We start from the raw sequence: 20,819 nt of genomic DNA on the forward strand, positions 1-20,819 counted from the left end.
TAAGGCCCTCCATCACATAGCTAGTATCAGAGGCAGTTCTTGAAGCCTTCTTAACTCCACGCCTAGCACTTACCACTGTGACATGCTGCTGATGTTCAGGAGCAGCTCAAACTCATTGGGTCCTAAACCAAATTGACCATCTTTCCTCCCAAATTAACTTTTCCTTGACTTCCCTATCTCTGTTAGTGCTCCCAGCATCCACCCACTTTCATATGTTTGAACCTTTATGCTTGTTAACTGTGTGACCCTGGACAAATCACTTAACCTCTGATTGCCTCAGTTTCCTCACCCGTAAAATGGGGATGATAACAGGACCTCCCAGGTTTGTTGTGAGGATCAGATGAGATGATATTTGTAATGTATTTAGCACAGTGTCTTGGCACATAGTGGGTACTATAGAAATGTTTTTTCTCTGCCCCCTTCCTGCCTTCTCTTCTCTCTCAGATTCAATCAATTGCCAAATTCTGTTTGATCTTTCACATTCTTTCCTTTTTATCCTGAACACTGCCAGAGTCCTAGACTTGGACCTCATTATTATCTGCTTCAATTGCTACAAAAGCCTCCTAACTGGTTTTTCTACCTCCTATTCTCTCCTCCTCTCAGTTTATCATTCACACTGCTTCTAGATTAAATCTTTTTTATGCACGGATCTAACCATTTATGCTAAATAGTCCTTCAGTATTTCATTATTGCCAATCGAATAAACTCTGATTTCCTTAGTCCATCATTCAAGGCCCTTCACATCCTTATTCTATAGTTAGAAAGTTGGAAAGGAGCTTAGAGACTATTTTTAGTCCAACCAGTATCTGAAAATGAATGAATCTCCTTTTCAACCTACATGACAGGTGGTCATCTGGCCTCCACTTGAAGATCTGCAATAAAAGGGAACCTCACTTTGGTTTTTTTGGTTTTTTAGGGCAATGAAGGTTAAGTGAATTGCCCAGGGTCACATAGCTAGTAAGTGTCAAGTGTCTAAGGTCGGATTTGAACTCAGGTCTTCCTGAATCCAGGGCCAGTGCTTTATCCACTGTGCCACCTAGCTTCCCCTACCCCACTTTTTTCTAAGACAGCCGCTTCTGTTTTTAGGAAGCTCTAAAACCTAAGCTTTCTCTAGCCTTTCTGCCTTCTTTCACATTGGCCCCTTACACATCCACCATACTCTGGACCAACTGAAATTCTAGTTCTTCCTTATACATATTTAATGTTATTTCACTTCCTTGCATTTACTGATTCCATTACCTATGCCTAGAATGCCATCTCATCTCTGCTTGTAAATGTCCATCTTAAATGCCACTTCATTTTCAGGAACCAGGCTTCATTCCTCCGTAGTTAGTTATGATTGAATCTCACAAACACCTCATAGTTTCCATAGAATTGGAGCTTAAAGGGAGTTCAGAGGTCCTCTAAATCAACTTCCTCATCTGCCATCTCACAGATGAGGAAATTGAGACCAAAAAGGTTAAGTGTCTTAACTGAGGTCAAATGGGTATTAAGTGGTAGAGGTGGGATTTGAACTTGAGTCCTCTGGCTTCACACTCTGCATCCTTCCATTATGCCACACTGCTTTTAGACTGTTCTATAGTTGATGCTGCGTTTTAGTTCTTGTACAGTGATATTTGTACTTGTGAATTAGATCCTCTTGTTAGTATGGGCTCCATGAATGAAGAGAGGGACTATTTCCTCTCCCTATTCTCCCTGATTCCCTCCCCGCCGCCCCCCCCCCCCCCAGCATCTAGCACAACCCTTAGTTGAGGATTTAAGACCTTCATTCCTGAAGTAATTAAAGGAGAAATTCAAAAGAGTACTTAATAGTGTGGGGCAAACCAGAAGAGTTCTCTCTTCCTCTTCTATCTGATGATCATTTTTTTGTTGTCTTGCCATCCTGTCCAGGTTTACATTGAAGATTCCCTAGGGGAGAGGATCTGGGTGGATAGCCCTCACTGCAAGACATTTGTTGACAATATCCAGACAGCATTTAACACCAAGATGCCCCCCAAAAGCATGTTGTTACAAGGAGAGATGGGGCGCAGTGGAGGAGACCTCAGTGCTGGTAAGATTCCAGAAGAGACTGAGTCTGCTAAGCGGGTGAGAGGGCGTGACTGTGTGTAGGTACTTCAGTGCCATTAACTTGGCCTGACAGTCTTCAGCCCTTTAAGGTTCAGGTATCACCTTTTCCATGAATCCTTCCTTTTCTGCCTCACACTTCTCCTCCGTCTTAGAGGGTTCCTTACTCACTCCTCCCCTTAAGGATAAAGTACTTTCTTTTCACTTAGTTTTGTATGTAGGACTTTGTCTGGAACCCACCTTTGCCCCTGTCCCAGGTAGCATACTTTATTTTTAAGAAAGTATCTATTTTTTCCAATTACATGTAAAAACATTTAACATTTGTTTTCTTAAATTTTGAGTTCCAAATTCTCTCCCTCCCCACCTCTTCTCACCCCCATTGAGAAGGCAAATAATTGATGTAAGTTGTATATGTACAGTCATGAAAAGCATATTTGCATTTTATTCATTTTGTGAAAGAAAGCACAGATCAAAAAACACCCCCCCAAAAAAAAAACAAGAAAAAAAAAGTTTAAAAAAGTAAACATACTTTTGTGTGTGTGTGTGTACATGTAGCCTCCCTTCGTGCCTCCCTCCATTGAAATGTATATTGTTTAAGGGCAAGGCCTGTGTCATTAGTTTTGGGTCCCCAGAGCCTCGAATACCCCAGGTATGTGCCTGACACACAGTAGGTTGTTAATAGTTGGATTGAGGAGATGCCACAAACTTTTTTCAGTGGAAGGTGTCACATGAGGTAGGTGTTGAAGGTACTTCAGAATCAAAAATAAAGAGACTTTCTATCACCATGATCTGTGTCTCTCTAGGGAACAGTCCTCATCCATCTCTTACTGAGGAAGAAGATAGTCAAACTGAACTGCTGATTGCAGAGGAGAAGCTAAGCCCAGAGCAAGAGGGACAGCTCATGCCCAGGTATGTGGCGTGTGGTCATGACTGCTGCCAGGGAGTCCAGGCTACAGAGAGCGGAATGGTCCAGAACAGGGGAGGCTTTGACCACTGCTTCAGAGCCTGGGGACCATTGCTTCTCTGCTCAGTTCAGGTGCTCTGTGCTCTTAATTGAGCATCAAGAGGCTGTGCATTGGAGGTTTTTCCTCACTTGCTTGGAAGACAGGAAGAGTGGGATGTGAGTTGCCTTCGGATTGCCTTCTCTCCTCTTCTCAGGTATGAGGACCTTGCAGAAAGTGTGGAAGAATATGTTCTTGACATGCTTCGAGACCAGCTGAACCGTCGACAGCCTATGGACAGCGTCTCCCGGAATCTCCTGCGGCTCCTAACGGCAACCTGTGGCTACAAGGAAGTGCGGCTGATGACTGTGCAGAGGCTGGAGATGTGGCTTCAGAACCCCAAGGTGAGCAGCTGCCCTGGAGTCCCCCGTGGTCTTCACGTCCATGAGTTTCTGCAAGTCTGGATCCGAAAGGGTGAGTGTGGCCTTCAGTGTGATCACTCCTCTCTCATCCCTGCAGCTGACCAGACCAGCCCAGGACCTACTGATGTCTGTCTGCATGAACTGCAGCACTCATGGTTCAGAGGACATGGAGGTCATTTCCAGTCTCATCAAAATCCGGCTCAAGCCCAAAGTCCTCCTCAACCACTACATGCTCTGTGTCAGGTGAGAGCCTCGAGGAGAGGCCGTAAGGACAGAGGGAGAATAGAAGGCAAGAGAGTTGGTCCTGGTACACGCTCCTAATAATCATTCACTCTGGTCTTTGGTTTTGTTTTCAGGGAACTGCTAAATGCCCACAGGGATAATCTGGGCACTACTGTCAAGTTTGTGATTTTCAATGAACTCTCAAATGCAAGAAACCCAAACAACATGCAGATCCTCTACACTGTACTGCAGCATAGCTCAGAGCTGGCCCCAAAGGTATGGGGAAAACTGTGCTCCTCGATAGCTTTCCTTCACGGTTGATCCCTAGGGCAGCAGGTGGCAGGCTAGAGGAGATTCAGCCTCTGATTAAGAGTAGAATCTTTAAACTGATTAGTAGATTGGCAAGGTGTCAATAATTGGCTATATCAGCATCTCATGCCAGATGGATAGTCTTTGTAAATATGGTAATACTTGTAGTAATTACGTGGGTTCATGGGTTTTTTTTTCCTAAGAATTACTCAGAAGGGCCCTAGAAAAACAACTGTTGATGAGTAATGTTATGTTATGTTGACACACGGCACTAAAGTAAAACCCTGGTTTTGCACAGGGTATATAGTAGGAGATATCATGTTAGTCCTTTAGCTGACTCTCTGTCTTCTTTGGCAGATAGTGAAGTATTTCAGGTAAAGATCAGAGACCAATTGGAACCTTCCTACATTTGCCATAGATTTAATGCTTGACTTTTAAAGATGTATGATCTTAACAGGACCTTGACTTTACTTTCTTTGTGGATCACTTTGGCCATAGTTTCTAGCGATGGTTTTCCAGGACCTGTTGACTAATAAAGATGATTACCTGAGGGCTTCCCGGGCCCTGCTTCGAGAGATAATCAAACAGACCAAGCATGAGATTAATTTCCAGGCATTCTGCCTTGGGCTCATGCAGGAACGCAAAGAACCACAATATCTAGAAATGGAATTCAAGGTACTTCTATCTTTTTTTGGTGCTTTCTGTGTTTGGCTACTCCATTTCATGTACATTCTGATTTTTTGGTTAGCATCTTACATTTCAGTGAGGAGCAACCTCATTTTTCTTGGTGTCACTGGAATTCTTATGTAACTATCTTTTATTTGGTTCATGCAGTACTTTCTCCTTTCATTTTTGGATATATACCGGATAGCTAGGGTTTTTTCTACTGATTACATCAGTTTTCCCTTGCCTAACTCAGGAATATCACTCTTTTACTACCTTCTAGTTCTCCTAGTTCTAGATTAATTCCTTCATTATTTATGTTAACATTTTTCCATTTTTTTATATTCTAATACTTTCTATACATGTTTGACTTTCCCATTGTCCTTTCTCTTTGTTGTACTGAATGACTTGACAGAGAGTATCCCTGGTATAAGGCTCTCCTAACATGAATTTGTATGATATTTTGGTTTTAGGAGCGCTTTGTGATCCACATAACTGACCTGCTGGCTGTATCCATGATGCTGGGCATAACGGCCCAAGTGAAGGAGGCTGGGATTGCATGGGATAAAGGAGAAAAGAAGAGTAAGTCCTACAGAACTGACTTCTTTTGGAGACGAGGCAGGCGAGAATAACAGATGGTGGGAAAGGTCAAGAGTGGTAATGGCGAGGGACCTAGGGACAGGTGGCATTCAGAGCCTCAGCACCTCGGGGTCAGCTGCTGGGGCTGTGCTTCCGATAGAGCTGAAGCACGGAGGGGCCTGTTTGCAGAGAAGCGCTAAAGACAGCAAGGAAGGACATCTCGTTGTTTCTGCCAGTATAATTAGACTGTTAACATAAGCATTTCAGCAAGAGATTCGGGGTCTGGCTGGTTAATTGGGGGACTAGTTATTTTCTTGGCTTCTTTTACTGCTCCTGTCTTGGTCATTTCATTCTTCGTGAGTACTTCAGTGGAGTTCAGGAGGCAAATGGAAAGGGGGTGGGCGACATCTCAGTCAGTCTGGCTGTTGATTAGCTATATTTTAGTAGAAGATTTAAGGAGAAATATGTTACTTGATTATTCATAGATTTCAGTTATCTAAAACTTGTTGCTATTACCCTGATCATTGACTCATAGGACTTTTGAATTTGAAGGGATCTTAAAAGATGGAGTCCTGAGGTGTCCAGATTTCTTGCCCTGAGCCTCAGGCTGCCAGGGAAGCTGAGCCAGATAAACACAGGATGATGTAGATAAAGTTAATTTGTGATTTTTCTGAATTTTTCTGCTGCCCACAGAGATCTATTGCTATTAGAGTCTGGCACCGTTGGTCTGGTCCAGCCCTTTCATTTTCCTGGCTGAGCCAATGGAGGCCCAGCAATAGTGCTGCTGCTTTAATTTTAATACAGCGGGGAGAGAGGTGTTGAAGGCCTAGGAAGAGCAGTTTATTCTATTTTTATAGAGAGATAGGTATCATTGATTTAGAGAATTCTGCTGAGTAAATTCTCTCTACCTCTGTAGGTAGGTAGGTAGGTCAGCACCTCTTCAGTGTTAAGTCTTAGAGAGAGAAGTTGCCTAGTACAATCTGGAGAGGTTAAATGATTTGCAGCTGGTATGTGTCAGGACAGTACTGGAACTCAGGTCTTCTTGGCTCTGAGTCTAGCTCTCTGTTCACTGTACTTTGTCTTAAAATAAAGAACGTTACTCGGGCCAAGGCCTCCTCTTGCATCTTTTGCTTTCAGGGCTTACTTGGACATGTGTCTGCATTAGTTCGTGTTCAGTAACTAGGGTGCTCTTCCAAACCAGCATCTTGATTTGTTGTATGGCCGCTAGTTTCAGGGAGCCTCACCCCCTTGTGTTTGTAATGTTTTTGGCCTTTCCTGATATCCCTTCCAGAACTGGTCATGATTTTCCCCAGTCAGACCTCACATAACGTGAGGTCACATATTATGTTGTTCCATTTTTGTGTGTGCATTATACGCCCTTTTAGACTCCCTACTAGACTCTAAGCTCCGTGAAGGCACAAGTTGTTTTTATATGAACTTCAGCTCTTCTGTAGGCCCTAGCACAGTGCCCTGCTCACTGTGGTTGCTTAATGAATGTTTCCTAAGTTAAATTAAGTAGCCACACTACCCTGTCCCCTTTTAAGCTACCACAGAATTACTTTGATTATTTGCTTGCCTTTTTCAGATCTAGAAGTGCTACGCTCGTTCCAGAACCAGATAGCTGCAATTCAGCGTGATGCTGTCTGGTGGCTCCACACTGTTGTTCCTTCTATCAGCAAACTGGCTCCCAAAGACTACGTACATTGGTATGAGTCCTTTTTTGTTAAAACTGCCTTTGGAAAAAAAAAATAGCCTCTTTCCCCAGGCCTTTCTGTGTATTGTGTCACATCATCAGCAATTTGTGCCATATCTTGGAATTTAAACTAGAGCAGCAGGAGCATGTGGTAGGAGAACATTGACAGAGCCCTTTTTATTGATGGCTTGCATTTAGGAGCTACTAGTGATAGTAAAGTTAAATGATCTCATTACCTTAAAGGACAACTGCCTCTATCACTGGGAGGCTCTTGTAGCTCTTTCTTTTTCTGATTTCAGGAGGGAATATTCTGTGTCTGGTTTGAAGTTAGATTTTTTATGACAGTAACACATCAGCTTAGAGATCAGTTACTTGTCAGTAAGTCCTCATTGTATGTGTGGCACTGTTAGGGATTGACTATGAGAAGTTCCAGAGCCTCTTCCTGCCCTTGAGGTGATTCTAATTCTTTTTGTGTTTTTTTTTTTTTAAATTTAATTTATTTTTAAATTTTTTTCCAATTACATGTAAAGATTTTTTTTTTTAGTTTCAAACTTTCTCCCCCCCTACCCCCTCCTGAGGCCAGCAAAGCAGTCTGATATAGGTTATACATTACAGTCATGTTAAACATAGCTCCACATTGGTCATGTTGTAAGAGAAGAATCAGAACAAAAAACACAAGAAAGAATAAACAAGAACAATAACAAAAAAAGCAACAACAAAGGTGAAAATGCTTCAGTTTGCATTCAGCCTCCATAGTTCTTTTTCTGGATGTGGAGAGCATTTCCCACCTTAAGTCTTTTGGCATTGACTCGGATCATCGTGTTGCTGAGAAGAGTTAAGTCTATCACAGTTGGGTGATTCTGATGGTTAAAAGCTGCTTCCTAAGCTGAGAAGTCTCCTGATATCCCTAGGATAACACTTTTCATTCCATTTGGGGATCTGTGGTTTCATCTGGGGTGAAGAGTGCTGGTGAGGAAACTGGCCCTGGGGCAGCTGGTAGCTTAGCGGATAGAGCACTAGACCTGGAGTCCAGAAGAGCCGAGTTCACATTCTGCATTAGATGCTGACGGTGGGACCCTGGACAAATCATGTAACCTCTTTCAGCCTCAGGTTCCTCATCTGTAAAATGGAGATAAAAATTGCACCTCCCTCTCAGGTTTGTTGTGAGGATCAAATGAGATAATATATGTCCATCTTAAAGTGTTACATAAATGCTAACTTAGTACCACCAATGCAGGTCAGCAGCTGTTCTGCACTTTATAGTCTTGGAGAATTGCTCGAGACACTGAGAGGTTAAGTGACTTGCCCAGAGCCGTGTAGCCAGGATGTGTTAGACGTGGGTCTTGGGCCTGGGTCTTCCTGATTTCAAAGCTAGCTATCAATCATTGGCTTTTGGTAGAACTCCTAAACTTTGGAAATGGGCTGCGACAGTAATTCCTCATATGTTGAATTCCTTTATTTCCTCCTCTGTGCAGCCTCCACAAAGTGCTTTTTACAGAACAGCCAGAGACCTATTACAAATGGGATAATTGGCCACCAGAAAGTGACCGCAAGTAAGTCTATTTCATTCTCTCTAGCTTGGGACACTCTGTGGGGTAGCTGTGGAATGTGGATTTCACTTGAACAGTTGTTAGAACTCTTTGATTCTAACTAGAATTCCTGGTTCAGCTTATATTGGCTCTTTAAATAAATTTTCTTTTCAATTAATAAGCATTTTTTTTCCTTCCCCTGCTATACCCTCCATCCCCACCTCTTGGGAAAAAAAACCCCAACAACCAGAAAAACCACCCATAACCCTCAATGTTTAGTTAGGGGCAGCTAGGTGGCACAGTGGACAGAGCAACCGGCCCTGGAGTCAGGAGTACCTGAGTTCAAATCCGGCCTCAGACACTTAACACTTACTAGCTGTGTGACCCTTGGCAAGTCACTTAACCCCAATTGTCTCACTAAAAAAAAAAAAAAAATGCTTAGTTAAACAAATTCCCCTAGTGGGCATGTTCAAAAATGTTTGCCTTACGAAGATGGCATCCTAGGGCTGGAGGGGAATTCTCCACATGGGGATCATTGGTGTTGTCCCTCTAGCCTTGGGCAGTGGTTCCCACTGGTTTGAAAATTAAACTGGAACAGCAGTGACCTCTCCCTTCTCTGATTCCAGCTTCTTCCTCCGCCTCTGTTCAGAGGTTCCCATTTTGGAAGACACATTGATGCGGATCCTGGTGATTGGGCTGTCCAGAGAGCTCCCTCTGGGCCCTGCAGATGCCATGGAGCTTGCTGACCACTTGGTGAAGCGAGCTGCCGCAGTGCAGGCAGACGGTAAGGTTCTGTTGGGGCTCTCACAAGGCTGCTGCTTTGACTTGTCAACAAAGCTTACCCTCCACTTAGATGCTTTTTCACCCCACAGTTTCACTTGTCATTCTAGACATTGGTCTCCCCCACAGAAATTCTGTGACTTTTTACTTACCTTATTTGAGAAGGGTCAGGCAAATGACCTCAGGGGTGTTATTTAATTACTAGGCCTCAGCAAACCCCTATTTCAGACTGTAGATAAGTCGGCATAGGATTTCAGAGGTACTAATGTGTGTTACCTACATTTGAATGGGGTACTCTTTTTCTCCTTAGATGTGGAAGTCCTAAGGGTAGAGAGGATCCAGCTGATTGAGGCTGTTTTGAACCTGTGCACCTACCATCATCCAGAGAACATCCAGCTTCCTCCTGGGTAAGGTCAGAGATCAGCCTCTAAGCCAGGTAGACTATGCCTCTCTTTATCTGGCAGGCGGGACTTCCTCTCTTGGGGGTACTTGTTTCTTAGAAAAATGGAACATAAGATTAGATGATCAGTGACAGCCTTTGCAGAAGTAGCAGAACTTTTGTGTTACTTTGTATTTATTTATTTTGTATGATGTATTTATTTCTTTTTTCTTTTTAGGTCTTTATTGAATTTTATTTTTCCCCTAATTACATGTAAAAACAATTTTAACATCCATTTTTAAAACTGTGCTCCAAATATTTTTCGTCCCTCCCTGCCTACCCCCACTTCCACCCTTAAGAATGCAAACAATTCAGTATAAGTTATACATGTGTATGTATTTACTTCTTAGCATACATATTTCTCCTTTGGAAACGTACTCAGGATAGATGATGGAATGTAACTCCTTGCATTCAGGAACTATTTCATTTTTGTCCTTTGTATCCTCAGCACCTAGCAACAGCACATAGTAGGTGCTTCATTAAGTGTTGTGTGTTGTTCAGCTAATGGGTTGGATTTTAGAGACTTCAGTTTTAGTCTGTGTTGTGTGAATTCAGGCAAGTCATTTAACCTCTGTGCTTCAATCTTCACCTATCTTAAATGAGGATAGTCCTTTTAGACTCTTCTTCAAACAAAGATATCTATGGAGGTAGTCTGACTTTATTCAGTTATTCAAATGGACAGTTTTGTGTTTGTCTGTTCCACAATGCATTTTGAAGAATAATTTTGCCCACTTCTGGTATTCTACATAAACCTATCAGAATATGACTTAAATCCTATTTATGGATTCTAGTAGGTTTATGGATATTCTGAAATTTGTAGTGAATTTTGATGAAATTTGGTAAACAGGTAAAGGGTAAAAATTAGATTGAGTGAAGCCAGCAATTCACAGCACTGGTCTTTGTGAATTCATTTTACAAGTAATGAATTTGAAATATGAAGATAAAGTATTCTTTGTAGCAATTCCTGAATGTTGTTCAGTTGTTTTAAGTTGTCTGACTCTTCATGACCCCATTTGGGGTTTTCTTGGCAAAGATACTGGAATAGTTTTCCATTTCCTTCTCCAGCCCATTTTACAGATGAGGAAACTGAGGCAGGCAGGGTTAAGTGACTTGCCTAGGGTCACACCACTAGTAAGTGTGTGAGGCCAGATTTGACCCCATGAAGATGTCTTCCTAACTCCAGGCCTAGCTTTCAATCCACTGTGCCACCTAACTGCCCATTCCTGAATGATGTTCTTAAATCACTTACTGGTTCAGAGTCTAGCATCAGGCCCAAGGGGCGTTGGTAGTTTTCTATTCAGGATCACAAGTTGCCTCTTCTTGTTATGGTCTGTCTGGCCTGTGCTTGCTTTTGTACTTGTTTTCAAAGTAGCTCTGCTCTGATTGCAGCTCTCCACTCTTTTTCAGATACAAGCCCCCAAATCTTGCTATTTCAACCCTTTACTGGAAGGCATGGCCTCTCCTGCTGGTGGTAGCTGCATTTAATCCTGAAAATATTGGTAAGCATACTTAGTACTTTTTATGGTACAAAAAACACTTCTTGGAATGTGGGGATTTTAGTGCCATCCTCGTAGGATATGGATTACAGTCTGACTTTGCTGGGATTACCCATGAGGGATGAGGAGCAGGTGAAAAAAGGAAACCAAAGTAATGTCCTGACCTTCCTGCTTTTTGAGCAGTGACAAGTGCCTGTTAGCTGATGTTATGGGTAAACATTATTACAGACAACCTGGTCTAATACTTCACCTGCCTGTTTTTTGATGCTGTGTTTTTCCCCTTTAGGTTTGGCAGCTTGGGAAGAATACCCTACTCTGAAGATGCTCATGGAAATGGTGATGACAAAGTAAGCTTTTTTCCTCTGTATAGTTTGTACTAGATTGGGATTATCCTTTTTTTGTATCATGGACCCCTTGACAATCTGGTGATGGCCATGGATTCCTTCTCAGAATAATGTTTTTAAGTGCGTAAAATACATAGGATTACAAAGAAAACTGATCATATTGAAATGTAGTTATCAATATATATATATTTTTTTTAATTTATTTTTTTATTTTTTAATTTTTTTTGAAAGTTCATAGGCTCCATGTTAGGAAAAAAATCCATGGTATAGATCTTGAGTTTTCAAATTCAGAAGTCCTATTTGTACTCCATTCTCCTTTCTCCCCCTTAATGTGGTATTGATTTTGGGGAAAGATACACAAGAGTTTACTGAAGTGTTCTTGAATGACATTTACTGGACCAGATTGAGGAAACAAAAATCTCCCCACAGTAGTGGTGGTCATAGTTAGCTTTTTGAAGTTGAGCCCTGTGGTAGAAAAATCTTAAAAAAGCTTAGCTTTTGTCAGTGTTTTTGATAGCTCCGTTGAGGCTTCCATGATGACAGCTCACGCTGTGGCCAGGCAAGTGGTAACATTATGAGTTTTGACCCTTTTTGACCTTCAGTGCTGTCTAATGGGACTTAGCATTTGACACAGGGCATGATAACAAGTTCCTTCTTATTTGGTCCCTAGTAATTACTCGTATCCTCCTTGCACCCTGACGGATGAGGAGACCCGGACTGAGATGATTAATCGAGAGCTCCAGATTTCCCAGCGGGAGAAGCAGGAAATCCTGGCATTCGAGGGACATCTAGCAGCTGCATCCACCAAGCAAACAATCACTGAGAGCAGCAGCCTCCTCTTGTCTCAGCTTACCAGCTTGGATCCTCAGTAAGGCGTCCTGCCTGGGGCAGTTTTTCCTCAGTTTTCATAGCAAATCCTTTACCTCCTGTTTTTCCTCTACTTCTAGGGTCCCCACTGCCCTTTCTCCTACCATTTAAGTGCCTGTCTGAAATTTTATCTAAGAGATATATAGAGAGATAATAGAGAGATAGAGATATATGGCGAATCCAACAACTATTTGTTAAAAACCTATGTAGCAGAAAGGAAAGAACAGGATAGGGATCTGTATTTGAAAAGGAATTTTTGATCTGTAGGCCTGATGACATGAATGACCTGTGAATCTCCACCAAGACCTCTAACGCCTTTTCCTTTACTCTGGGGGAATTGTCTTTTTTTTTTTCTTTAAACAGGGCTTTATTGATACATTTTGCTTTTACCATCACCTAGATTTCCCTCTGTATCTTTCCCCCTCCTAGAGAGCCATTTCTTATAATAAAGAATTTTGGTAGGGGGTAGGGGAGAGGCGGAGAAAAATATAAAGGAAGAAGAGAACATTCGGTAAATAGCTGCATTGTTTTATCCTGTATTGTGAGTTATGGCATTAGTGGTTCATTTGTAATTGTACCAAAGTTTGCTAATTCACTTTCTCTCTTGTAGGGGCTCCCCACGAAGACCCCCTCCTCACATCTTGGAGCAGGTGAAAGGACTTAATCAGTCCCTTCGTCTTGGTCACCTCCTATGTAGGAGCCGAAACCCAGACTTTCTCCTTGACATCATTCAAAGGCAGGTGAGTAAATAGAAGTTTGAGAGTGTTAGAGCAAAAGGCTGCAAGGATATTCAAGAGTCACTTTACTTTCGTGGAACTAGCAGGTGATGGAGGATTTGGACCAAAGTCATTTTTAGGGGAAATACAGTTGGCCTTCAGTCCAGAGACTCGAATGCTCTATAGTGCTAGCAATAAAAGCAGAGTCACTTAGGTGTTCTTAAATATAATGATGATATGCATACGATCACATAAATACATAAGTTACATGATTATATTTGAGGAGGAAGTATATGAATGGACTTTATTTGTATTTATGAGACAGATTTGTGAAGTATTTGGGGAATTATTTATCACAGAAGATTTGAGGTTTAAAGAATGAAAAGAGGGGGCAGCTAGGTGGTGCAGTGGATAAAGCACCAACCCTGGATTCAGGAAGATCTGAGTTCAAATCCAGCCTCAGACACTTGACACTAGCTGTGTGACCCTGGGCAAGTCACTTAACCTTCACTGCCCCACAAAAAAAGAAAAAAGAAAAGAGATAGTGCTTTGATACCATTTTTTACTTTTCAAGTATAGTCATTCAGTCTTCCCATGTACTTGAAAAAATCTTGTTTCTTTTTAGTAGATTGTTTTCTCAAATATACTATTTTATATGGCTTTCACTTTGTGAGCCACCTCATCCTTTCTGACTGTGTGTGTGTGTGTGTGTACATGTGTACATGTGTGTATGTGCACGAACACATTCTGCAGAGAGAGGACAATAAATCCTTTAGTTAATATTTTTCTCTTTTCCACCCACAGGCCTCCTCTCAATCCATGCCCTGGCTAGCAGACCTAGTTCAGTCCAGTGAGGGCTCCTTGGATGTGCTGCCGGTACAGTGTCTGTGTGAGTTCCTGCTCCATGATGCTGCCGATGATGCCACCTCAGGAGAGGAGGAGGAGGAGGGAGAGAGCAAAGAGCAGAGGGCCAAGAAACGCCAGGTCAGTGCTCCCTCAGGCAGGAGCTCAGCTCTGAATCGAGCCTCTCCTCTCCAATCTCATCAGAAGCCACCTCTCCTGTCTCTGCAGAGACAGCAGAAGCAGCGACAGCTGCTCGGCCGCCTGCAGGACTTGCTGCTAGGCCCCAAGGCTGATGAACAAACAACCTGTGAGGTGCTGGACTACTTCCTGCGGCGCCTTAGTTCCTCCCAAGTGGCCTCCAGGGTATTAGCCATGAAGGTAAAACTCACATGGGAACGCTGATCTGGAAAGGAATGTGTGGTCTTCAGAACATGCTATCCTGTTCTTTAGCAGTGTTCAGCCTTCATTCAGTACCATGCTAGGAAGATACCAGAATTGCAGTATCATGGCAGCCATAGTTGATGGTCCACTGGGGTTCTCTATAATGAAGTCTTGCAAATAGGTACTGGAAAATGAAGAGCCTACCCTCATAGGGGTGATGCCATGAGTCAAATGACAGGGAAAAGGCAAAATCTAAAACTTTTTTAATCCACTTGTCTGGCGTACCTGCACTAGATGAGAACTTGAGAAGTTCATTTTAAGATTAAGTAGACAAGACTATCTTTATTTTCTGGGAGTTTGAGGGGAGGAAATCTATCCCATGCTAGTAGTTTGATAGAAGATAGTTCTTTGCCTTAAAAAAATCCCCATAGTTTTACAGCAGAACTCCATGACACACATTTCTGTTTCTCCAGAATCCCATTTGGGATGTCATCTCCCCAAATTGCTATAAATACATTGTTTCTGACTAAAGACATCACACCTTCATGGAATCTCGGTCATGATTTTCTCATGCGAACACTTTCAGGGATTGTCCTTGGTGTTGTCAGAAGGCGGGCTTCGTGATGGAGAGGAGAAAGACCATCCCATGGAAGAAGACTCGGGGGACTCAGAAATGCTTCAGGGATACCAGTGGCTATTGAGAGATCTGCCACGATTACCACTGTTTGATAGTGTTAGAAACACAACAGCTCTGGCCCTGCAGCAGGTGAGAGTATGCAGAGGCTTCTCAAGGGAGGAAAGAGGTACCAGCTACTTTTGAAGGTTGTATTGAACTAGGATGGTTTGGGGGTGCCCAGGGAGAACAGCAGGAGCTGTTGTTCAGGGATCAAGTTTTTCTTTTTGCTCTTGATTTCAAGGAAATCCTCTCTCATTCTAGGCTATCCACATGGAAACAGACCCTCAGACGATTAGTGCCTACCTTGTGTACCTTTCCCAGCATGCCCCAGTGGAGGAGCAGGGACAACACAACGATCTTGCTTTGGTGAGAAGGCACTGGGAACATGGTTGGTGTTGTCTTTAAGGGTGTGCATGGCAGTTCCCAGCACAGGAAGCCTTGTTTGTTTGACTCTTTATAGCCACTTAGTATAGTCTGTCTCAAGCTTGGTTCTTAACTAGCCTATGCTTGAATGTTGTTTTAAATATCCTAGGATTGGAAGTGGGGGCAGGGAGTTGATGAAGTTTTCTTGTCCCCAGCAGTGTTGACTGTTGTTCCAGAATAGGAGAACCCGTGAAGTTTGCTAGTATTGCATCATATTAGAAATATGGTGCTCAAGAGGTTATTTTAGTTCTTATACCCCAAGGTGAGCAGTGGTGCCTTCATCTTGCCCTCGATGGTGTGAACGGCATGGGATGTGCAGTAAGGCAGGTTTCACCACATTAGTGCTGCGTCCAATACTTACTTCAAGGATCTGTGATTTTGTTGGTGTGGATACTCCAGCCCCTCGTGGCTGGCCACTCTGGTCATGGGCCTTTCTAGATCTGACCAAGTTGATGCTTGGATGTTGGGTGTGAAGTTCATAAGCCACCCTCTACTCAGGGTGGTGTTGTAGGGACCTGCCAGAGCTTGCATCTGGCCTGCCCTGCCTTTGGGGTCACCTTGTATGCCACGATGAGGCAACAGAAGAGGGGAGGGAGTGCAGGGGAACTTGTACAAAAACAGATCCTTCATAGTATATGGTAGGGTACATGACTAAGCTTTGTGTGGAGTATTCTAGACATGAGACCCTATCCCAAGGGATGATCTTGTATCAGAACCTGCTGGTTGTAGTGTCATAGATCTACAGGTAGAAGGGACCTCAGGAGCCAAGTATGTTAAATAATTTAAGATCAGTTGGGAACCCATGGGTGGACCTAACTGCTCTTTTGTGTCACGTAGAGCTTACTATTGAGGGGCTTCTGTTCTCCCATCAACTCTGCCATAAATAGTTGTGTAATTTGGGGCAAGTCATCTCACCTTCTCTAGGCCCCATATTTTTCATTTAAAGTCCCTGGTGCAGCATTTAACTTCCATAGTTTTAACTTCCATAGTTCTGACAGTCACATGTATAGTCTTAAAACTTTATCTCATCCTTCCTGCTTTCCCTTTCCATGATGATTTTTGTAGTTGCTATGAGTTAGTGTGCAGAACAAATTTAAGTGTTTTACCTACTAAACTAGGGGTTCTTATAGACCTCTTTGGCAATCTGATGAAAACTCTGGAGATTTCAGTAAAATGTTTTTAAACGTGTAAAATAATAGACACAGTATTCTGAAGGAAACCAGTTGTAGTTAAGTACGACTTATTAAGATACTGAAAAAAACCAAGCCAAAAACCCAGTTTGTGGGTGCCAGGTTAAGAACCTCTTCATTAAACTCCTTTTACACCTCTGTGTGATATCTCTGCTCTCATTGATCTGTTAGTCTCTCGTTGGCTAATCAGACAATCATTTCAGTATGCATAAGCACCCACGAGGGGATGCAAGAGATAGGGCAAAGCCTTCTGTGGTAATAGAAACCTGGCTGGGAGGGAGAGCAGCAAGGACAGGATGATCAGCATGCATGGGGAAGATCAGATGGTTGCTGTCTCTCAAGGAGAATTTACAAAGTTGTCTCTCTTCCACAGGATGTGGCCCGGCTAATTGTTGAGCGCTCCACCATCATGTCCCACCTTTTTTCAAAAGTTTCCTACAGTGCAGAGTCTGATGCGGTGCTAGTGGCTCTGCTCTCCATCTTCTCACGCTACGTGAGGCGGATGCGCAAGAGCAAAGAAGGGGAGGAAGTCTACAGCTGGGTAAGTAATTGCCTCCTTGTAGGTTTGCTCCTTCATCTTCACTCTGCAGTCACAAAATGGTCACTTGTCCCTACCTTTACACCCCTCTAGTCAGAGTCCCAGGACCAGGTCTTTCTTCGATGGACCAGTGGAGAGACAGCCACTATGCACATTCTGGTAGTCCATGCCATGGTCATTCTCCTGACACTGGGGCCTCCACAAGGTGAGTTGTAAGCCCTCGAGCTGCGCTTCTACTTGGAGCCATGAAAAGAAGCCAAATAGGATCCCTGAATCCTTAGCTTCCTTTTCTGGACAGTTAAAGGCAATGCTGACCCCCTCCTAGAAAACAAAAGTGTTCATGAATAACTTTCACGACGCCCACTTAGCAGCTTATTTCTTTTCTTTTCTTTTCTTTTTTTTTTAGTGAGGCAGTTGGGGTTAAGTGACTTGCCCAGGGTCACACAGCTAGTAAGTGTTAAGTGTCTGAGGCCGGATTTGAACTCAGGTCCTCCTGAATCCAGGGCCAGTGCTCTCTATCCACTGCGCCATCTAGTTGCCCCAGCTTATTTCTTTTGAAGTTTGACTGGTTCCAGTCTATATCATTGTCTTCCATCATTTTTACTCATAAATTAAACTGCACTGGGGAACCTCTCCTCAGCACTGGATTTTTTCTTAATTGACCAATGAGGTGGGTCTGGCACCCCCTCTCTGATACTGCTTTTACTCTGTGGGTAAACTAGTAGATACAAAACAGGATCATATGCCGAGAGTAAAAGAAACCAAGTAACAGAAAGAAAAGCAGTTTTGTTTTTCTGGCACAGAAGTGTAAATATTAGGCTGTATGTAATTGAACTGTTTTGTTGTGGCCGTTTTTGAAGCTGGAGATGCTGAGTTCCATGCTTTACTGGACATCTGGTTCCCAGAGAAGAAGCCCTTGCCAACTGCTTTCCTTGTGGATACATCTGAGGAAGCCCTGCTCCTTCCTGACTGGCTGAAGCTTCGTATGATCCGCTCCGAGGTACCTCGGCTGGTGGATGCTGGTAAGCCAGACCCTGTGCCAGTCATTGTCTCAGGAGCCTCTTATTGGAAGGAGAGTGGATAATAGGGTTTCTGGGTATTAAACCTTGAATTGACTCATTTGTGCTCCTGGACTCCTCCCAGATGTTAAGTCTAAGAGGAAAGGGGGCTGAGAGGCCAAGGAATCCCCAAACACGTCTTGTCTTCCAGAGAATACACAGGTGTGGTTTATGAATATCAGTTCAACACTTGATGGTTACTCCCCCACCCTGGGAGTAGTGCATACAGTTAACTTTGGCTTTTGTTCCATTGGGCCACTGTTCCCAGGTTTTCTAAGAATTTTGAAAATGAGCATGAGCCTAAAAGAAATCAGGCTGCAGGCACAAAATAAATATACACTTTCCTTTATTTAGCTCTTGGTTAGATTGATTTCTTTGGGATCTTGTGCTTTTAGAGGAATTCTGAGTGTATCTGTTACATGCTTGTTTTAGGTTTTCTTAGATTAGTGAGTTGAAGTATTTCGTAGAATCTGAAAGTTGAAAAGGGATTTCACAAAAGTCATCTAGACTAAACCATTCCTGAGCAGGGTGACAAGTGGTCATGCAGCCTCTACTTGTTCTCTAGTGTCAGAGAAATCACCAGCTCCTGGAAAAGCCCATTCCCTGTTTAGACAGCTCCGATTATTAGGAAAGTATTCTTTATATCAAGCCAACATCTTCCTCTTTGTAATTTGGTCTTTCTTGTGCCCTTTGGGGCTAAAGAAAATAGTCCTGTCTCTTTTTTACATGACATGTTTGAACATAGCGTGTTTTCCCTAAATCTTTTCTTCAGGCTTCATATGCCCTGTTCTTTCTACCCAAGCCTAACATGGTGTTAAATCCTTCCACTGTCCTTGTCACCCTTCTTTGGACTTGCTGCAGTTTTGGAAGGGGGTGAGCAGTTGTAGGGATTTTAGAAGCAAGTATGGGTAATGACCAACGAAACCCTTGCAGACAGATAACAAATTTGGTGGATTCATTAATTATTTTTTGATCTCTTAGGAGATACAATTGAAATTCTCATAAATTATGTACAAACCCCATGCCCCCCCCCATCCAAAATAACCTAACCAAGATCCTTCCCAAAGGGAATTTTTTTTTAAAAGTCTAACCTTATTTCAAATGTTACTCTTAGGTCTTTAGAACCAAAAGCAAGCCTGTAGCCTAGAGGAACAGTACATGTGGTACAGATCACAGGGATGGGCAAGGGGAGAAAGGAATAAGCATTTATCTAGCACCGACTGTGTGCCAGACACTGTGCTAAGCATTTTACAAATTATCTCATTTGAGAGTGTGGGAACCAGGTGAAAGTAGATGGAAAGTGAGTATCAGGTAACCTTGTGAGGAAACAGAAGTCACAGGAAGGCATCATGGAACCCAGTCTGTATGTGAAGGCTACATTTGACTTGGCCTTGATGAGGGGAAATGGGGGCTGGGTTTATGACCTGCTCCTGGTATGGACATGATCCTGGGTTCTTTGGAGCTATGCCATGCAGTGGAGCGTAAGCTTTGAAAGAGTCCATTACCCTGGTACTGCAGCCAAGTGTCTTCTGAAGAACTGCCTAGATAAGTTTAGAGAGGCTCATCACCTGAAGATTGGCCACCAGGTGATGAATTCTTTTGACCGTAGAACTCATGGAACGATCTACTGAGACATGGGGGTGGGGGGTGGGGGGGGGAGGGGGGGGGAGGGAGGACACCCTGATGAAATCACAGGCCTTTTAAAGTTCTTAAGTATGTGGATTTTGCTCTTGCCTCTGGAGCCACCTCTTTTCTCCCCTTCTACCTGCCTGAGTTACTGCCCAACTTCCACTAGTCACCGGAGGCAAGAGAGGCCTGGGCTGTCCAGATCTGGCCCCCAACCTCCTTTCCTTTTCCCCATTTTCTTATACCCCTCCCCAGTCTCCCTCTAGTTTTGCTCCCAAGCCCTCACTCTCATCTGCTGTTTGCTGAGTAAACCTGTTGATTCCAGCATTGCAGGACCTGGAGCCTCAGCAGCTGCTGCTTTTTGTTCAGTCTTTCGGAATTCCTGTCTCCAGCATGAGTAAACTCCTGCAATACTTGGACCAGGCTGTGTCCCATGATCCTCAGACCCTGGAGCAAAACATCATGGACAAGAGTAAGAGCTGCTTACCCACATGCCATAGCACAGCCAGCAGTCAGTCAGTCAATCACTTGCCTACTGTTCACTGGGCACAGTCGGGGAACCAGAGAGATTGAGGGTGGGGGCTGCCCGTAAAGAGCTTATGGTCTAGCTGGGGAGATAAAACTTACACAAAGCAATCAGTGAATAATTAAGTGCTAGGCTGGGTGGCATAGGTTACAAGTACAGTAGGCATTCAGAAAGAGGTAGCAGGGTAAGCTGGAGGAGGCAGGCCAGGTTTGCAGAAGGAGAGGCTGCTCCCTGGAGCCAAAGTTGCTATTATGATAGCAGACTGCCAGCTTCACTGGCCCAGCTGTCGTTGAGGCCAGACAGGTTAATGAGGAAGCCACCTTTGGGGCATAAGCTGTCGTGTCACTGTTGTGTTTGGTGCTCACTCCCACTACCTGAGGCTTTGCCAAAATAAGATCTCGTAGCTCAGATCCTGAAGTCTTCAGGAGCTTGTGGTAAACTGCTTGAAACCAGTTTTAGAGGGATGGTTCTCCAGCCTGGGTGTCTGTGGGAAA

General features: G+C 43.4%; 1 protein-coding gene across 4 annotated transcripts in view; it reads left to right on the forward strand.

Annotated features, from left to right (window-relative positions):
- INTS1 (integrator complex subunit 1) overlaps positions 1–20,819 on the forward strand; it is a 49,645-nt gene that overhangs the window by 6,376 nt on the left and 22,450 nt on the right. For 3 of the 4 annotated variants that reach the window (XM_043965885.1, XM_043965882.1, XM_043965874.1), the window contains exons 6-27: positions 1,891–2,050; positions 2,868–2,973; positions 3,223–3,409; positions 3,525–3,670; positions 3,784–3,925; positions 4,457–4,633; positions 5,095–5,203; positions 6,786–6,906; positions 8,369–8,446; positions 9,049–9,206; positions 9,513–9,609; positions 11,049–11,140; positions 11,424–11,484; positions 12,152–12,349; positions 12,959–13,088; positions 13,869–14,285; positions 14,875–15,054; positions 15,226–15,330; positions 16,951–17,118; positions 17,209–17,320; positions 17,976–18,137; positions 20,125–20,271. In XM_043965885.1, the coding sequence (XP_043821820.1) occupies positions 1,891–2,050; positions 2,868–2,973; positions 3,223–3,409; positions 3,525–3,670; positions 3,784–3,925; positions 4,457–4,633; positions 5,095–5,203; positions 6,786–6,906; positions 8,369–8,446; positions 9,049–9,206; positions 9,513–9,609; positions 11,049–11,140; positions 11,424–11,484; positions 12,152–12,349; positions 12,959–13,088; positions 13,869–14,285; positions 14,875–15,054; positions 15,226–15,330; positions 16,951–17,118; positions 17,209–17,320; positions 17,976–18,137; positions 20,125–20,271 (3,253 nt within the window). The remainder of the gene's footprint in view (positions 1–1,890; positions 2,051–2,867; positions 2,974–3,222; positions 3,410–3,524; positions 3,671–3,783; positions 3,926–4,456; positions 4,634–5,094; positions 5,204–6,785; positions 6,907–8,368; positions 8,447–9,048; positions 9,207–9,512; positions 9,610–11,048; positions 11,141–11,423; positions 11,485–12,151; positions 12,350–12,958; positions 13,089–13,868; positions 14,286–14,874; positions 15,055–15,225; positions 15,331–16,950; positions 17,119–17,208; positions 17,321–17,975; positions 18,138–20,124; positions 20,272–20,819) is intronic. The other variant, XM_043965877.1, reaches the window with a different exon arrangement.

This window comes from Dromiciops gliroides, chromosome 1 (assembly GCF_019393635.1).
Source record: "Dromiciops gliroides isolate mDroGli1 chromosome 1, mDroGli1.pri, whole genome shotgun sequence".
In the NCBI taxonomy this organism is placed as follows: Eukaryota; Metazoa; Chordata; class Mammalia; order Microbiotheria; family Microbiotheriidae; genus Dromiciops; species Dromiciops gliroides.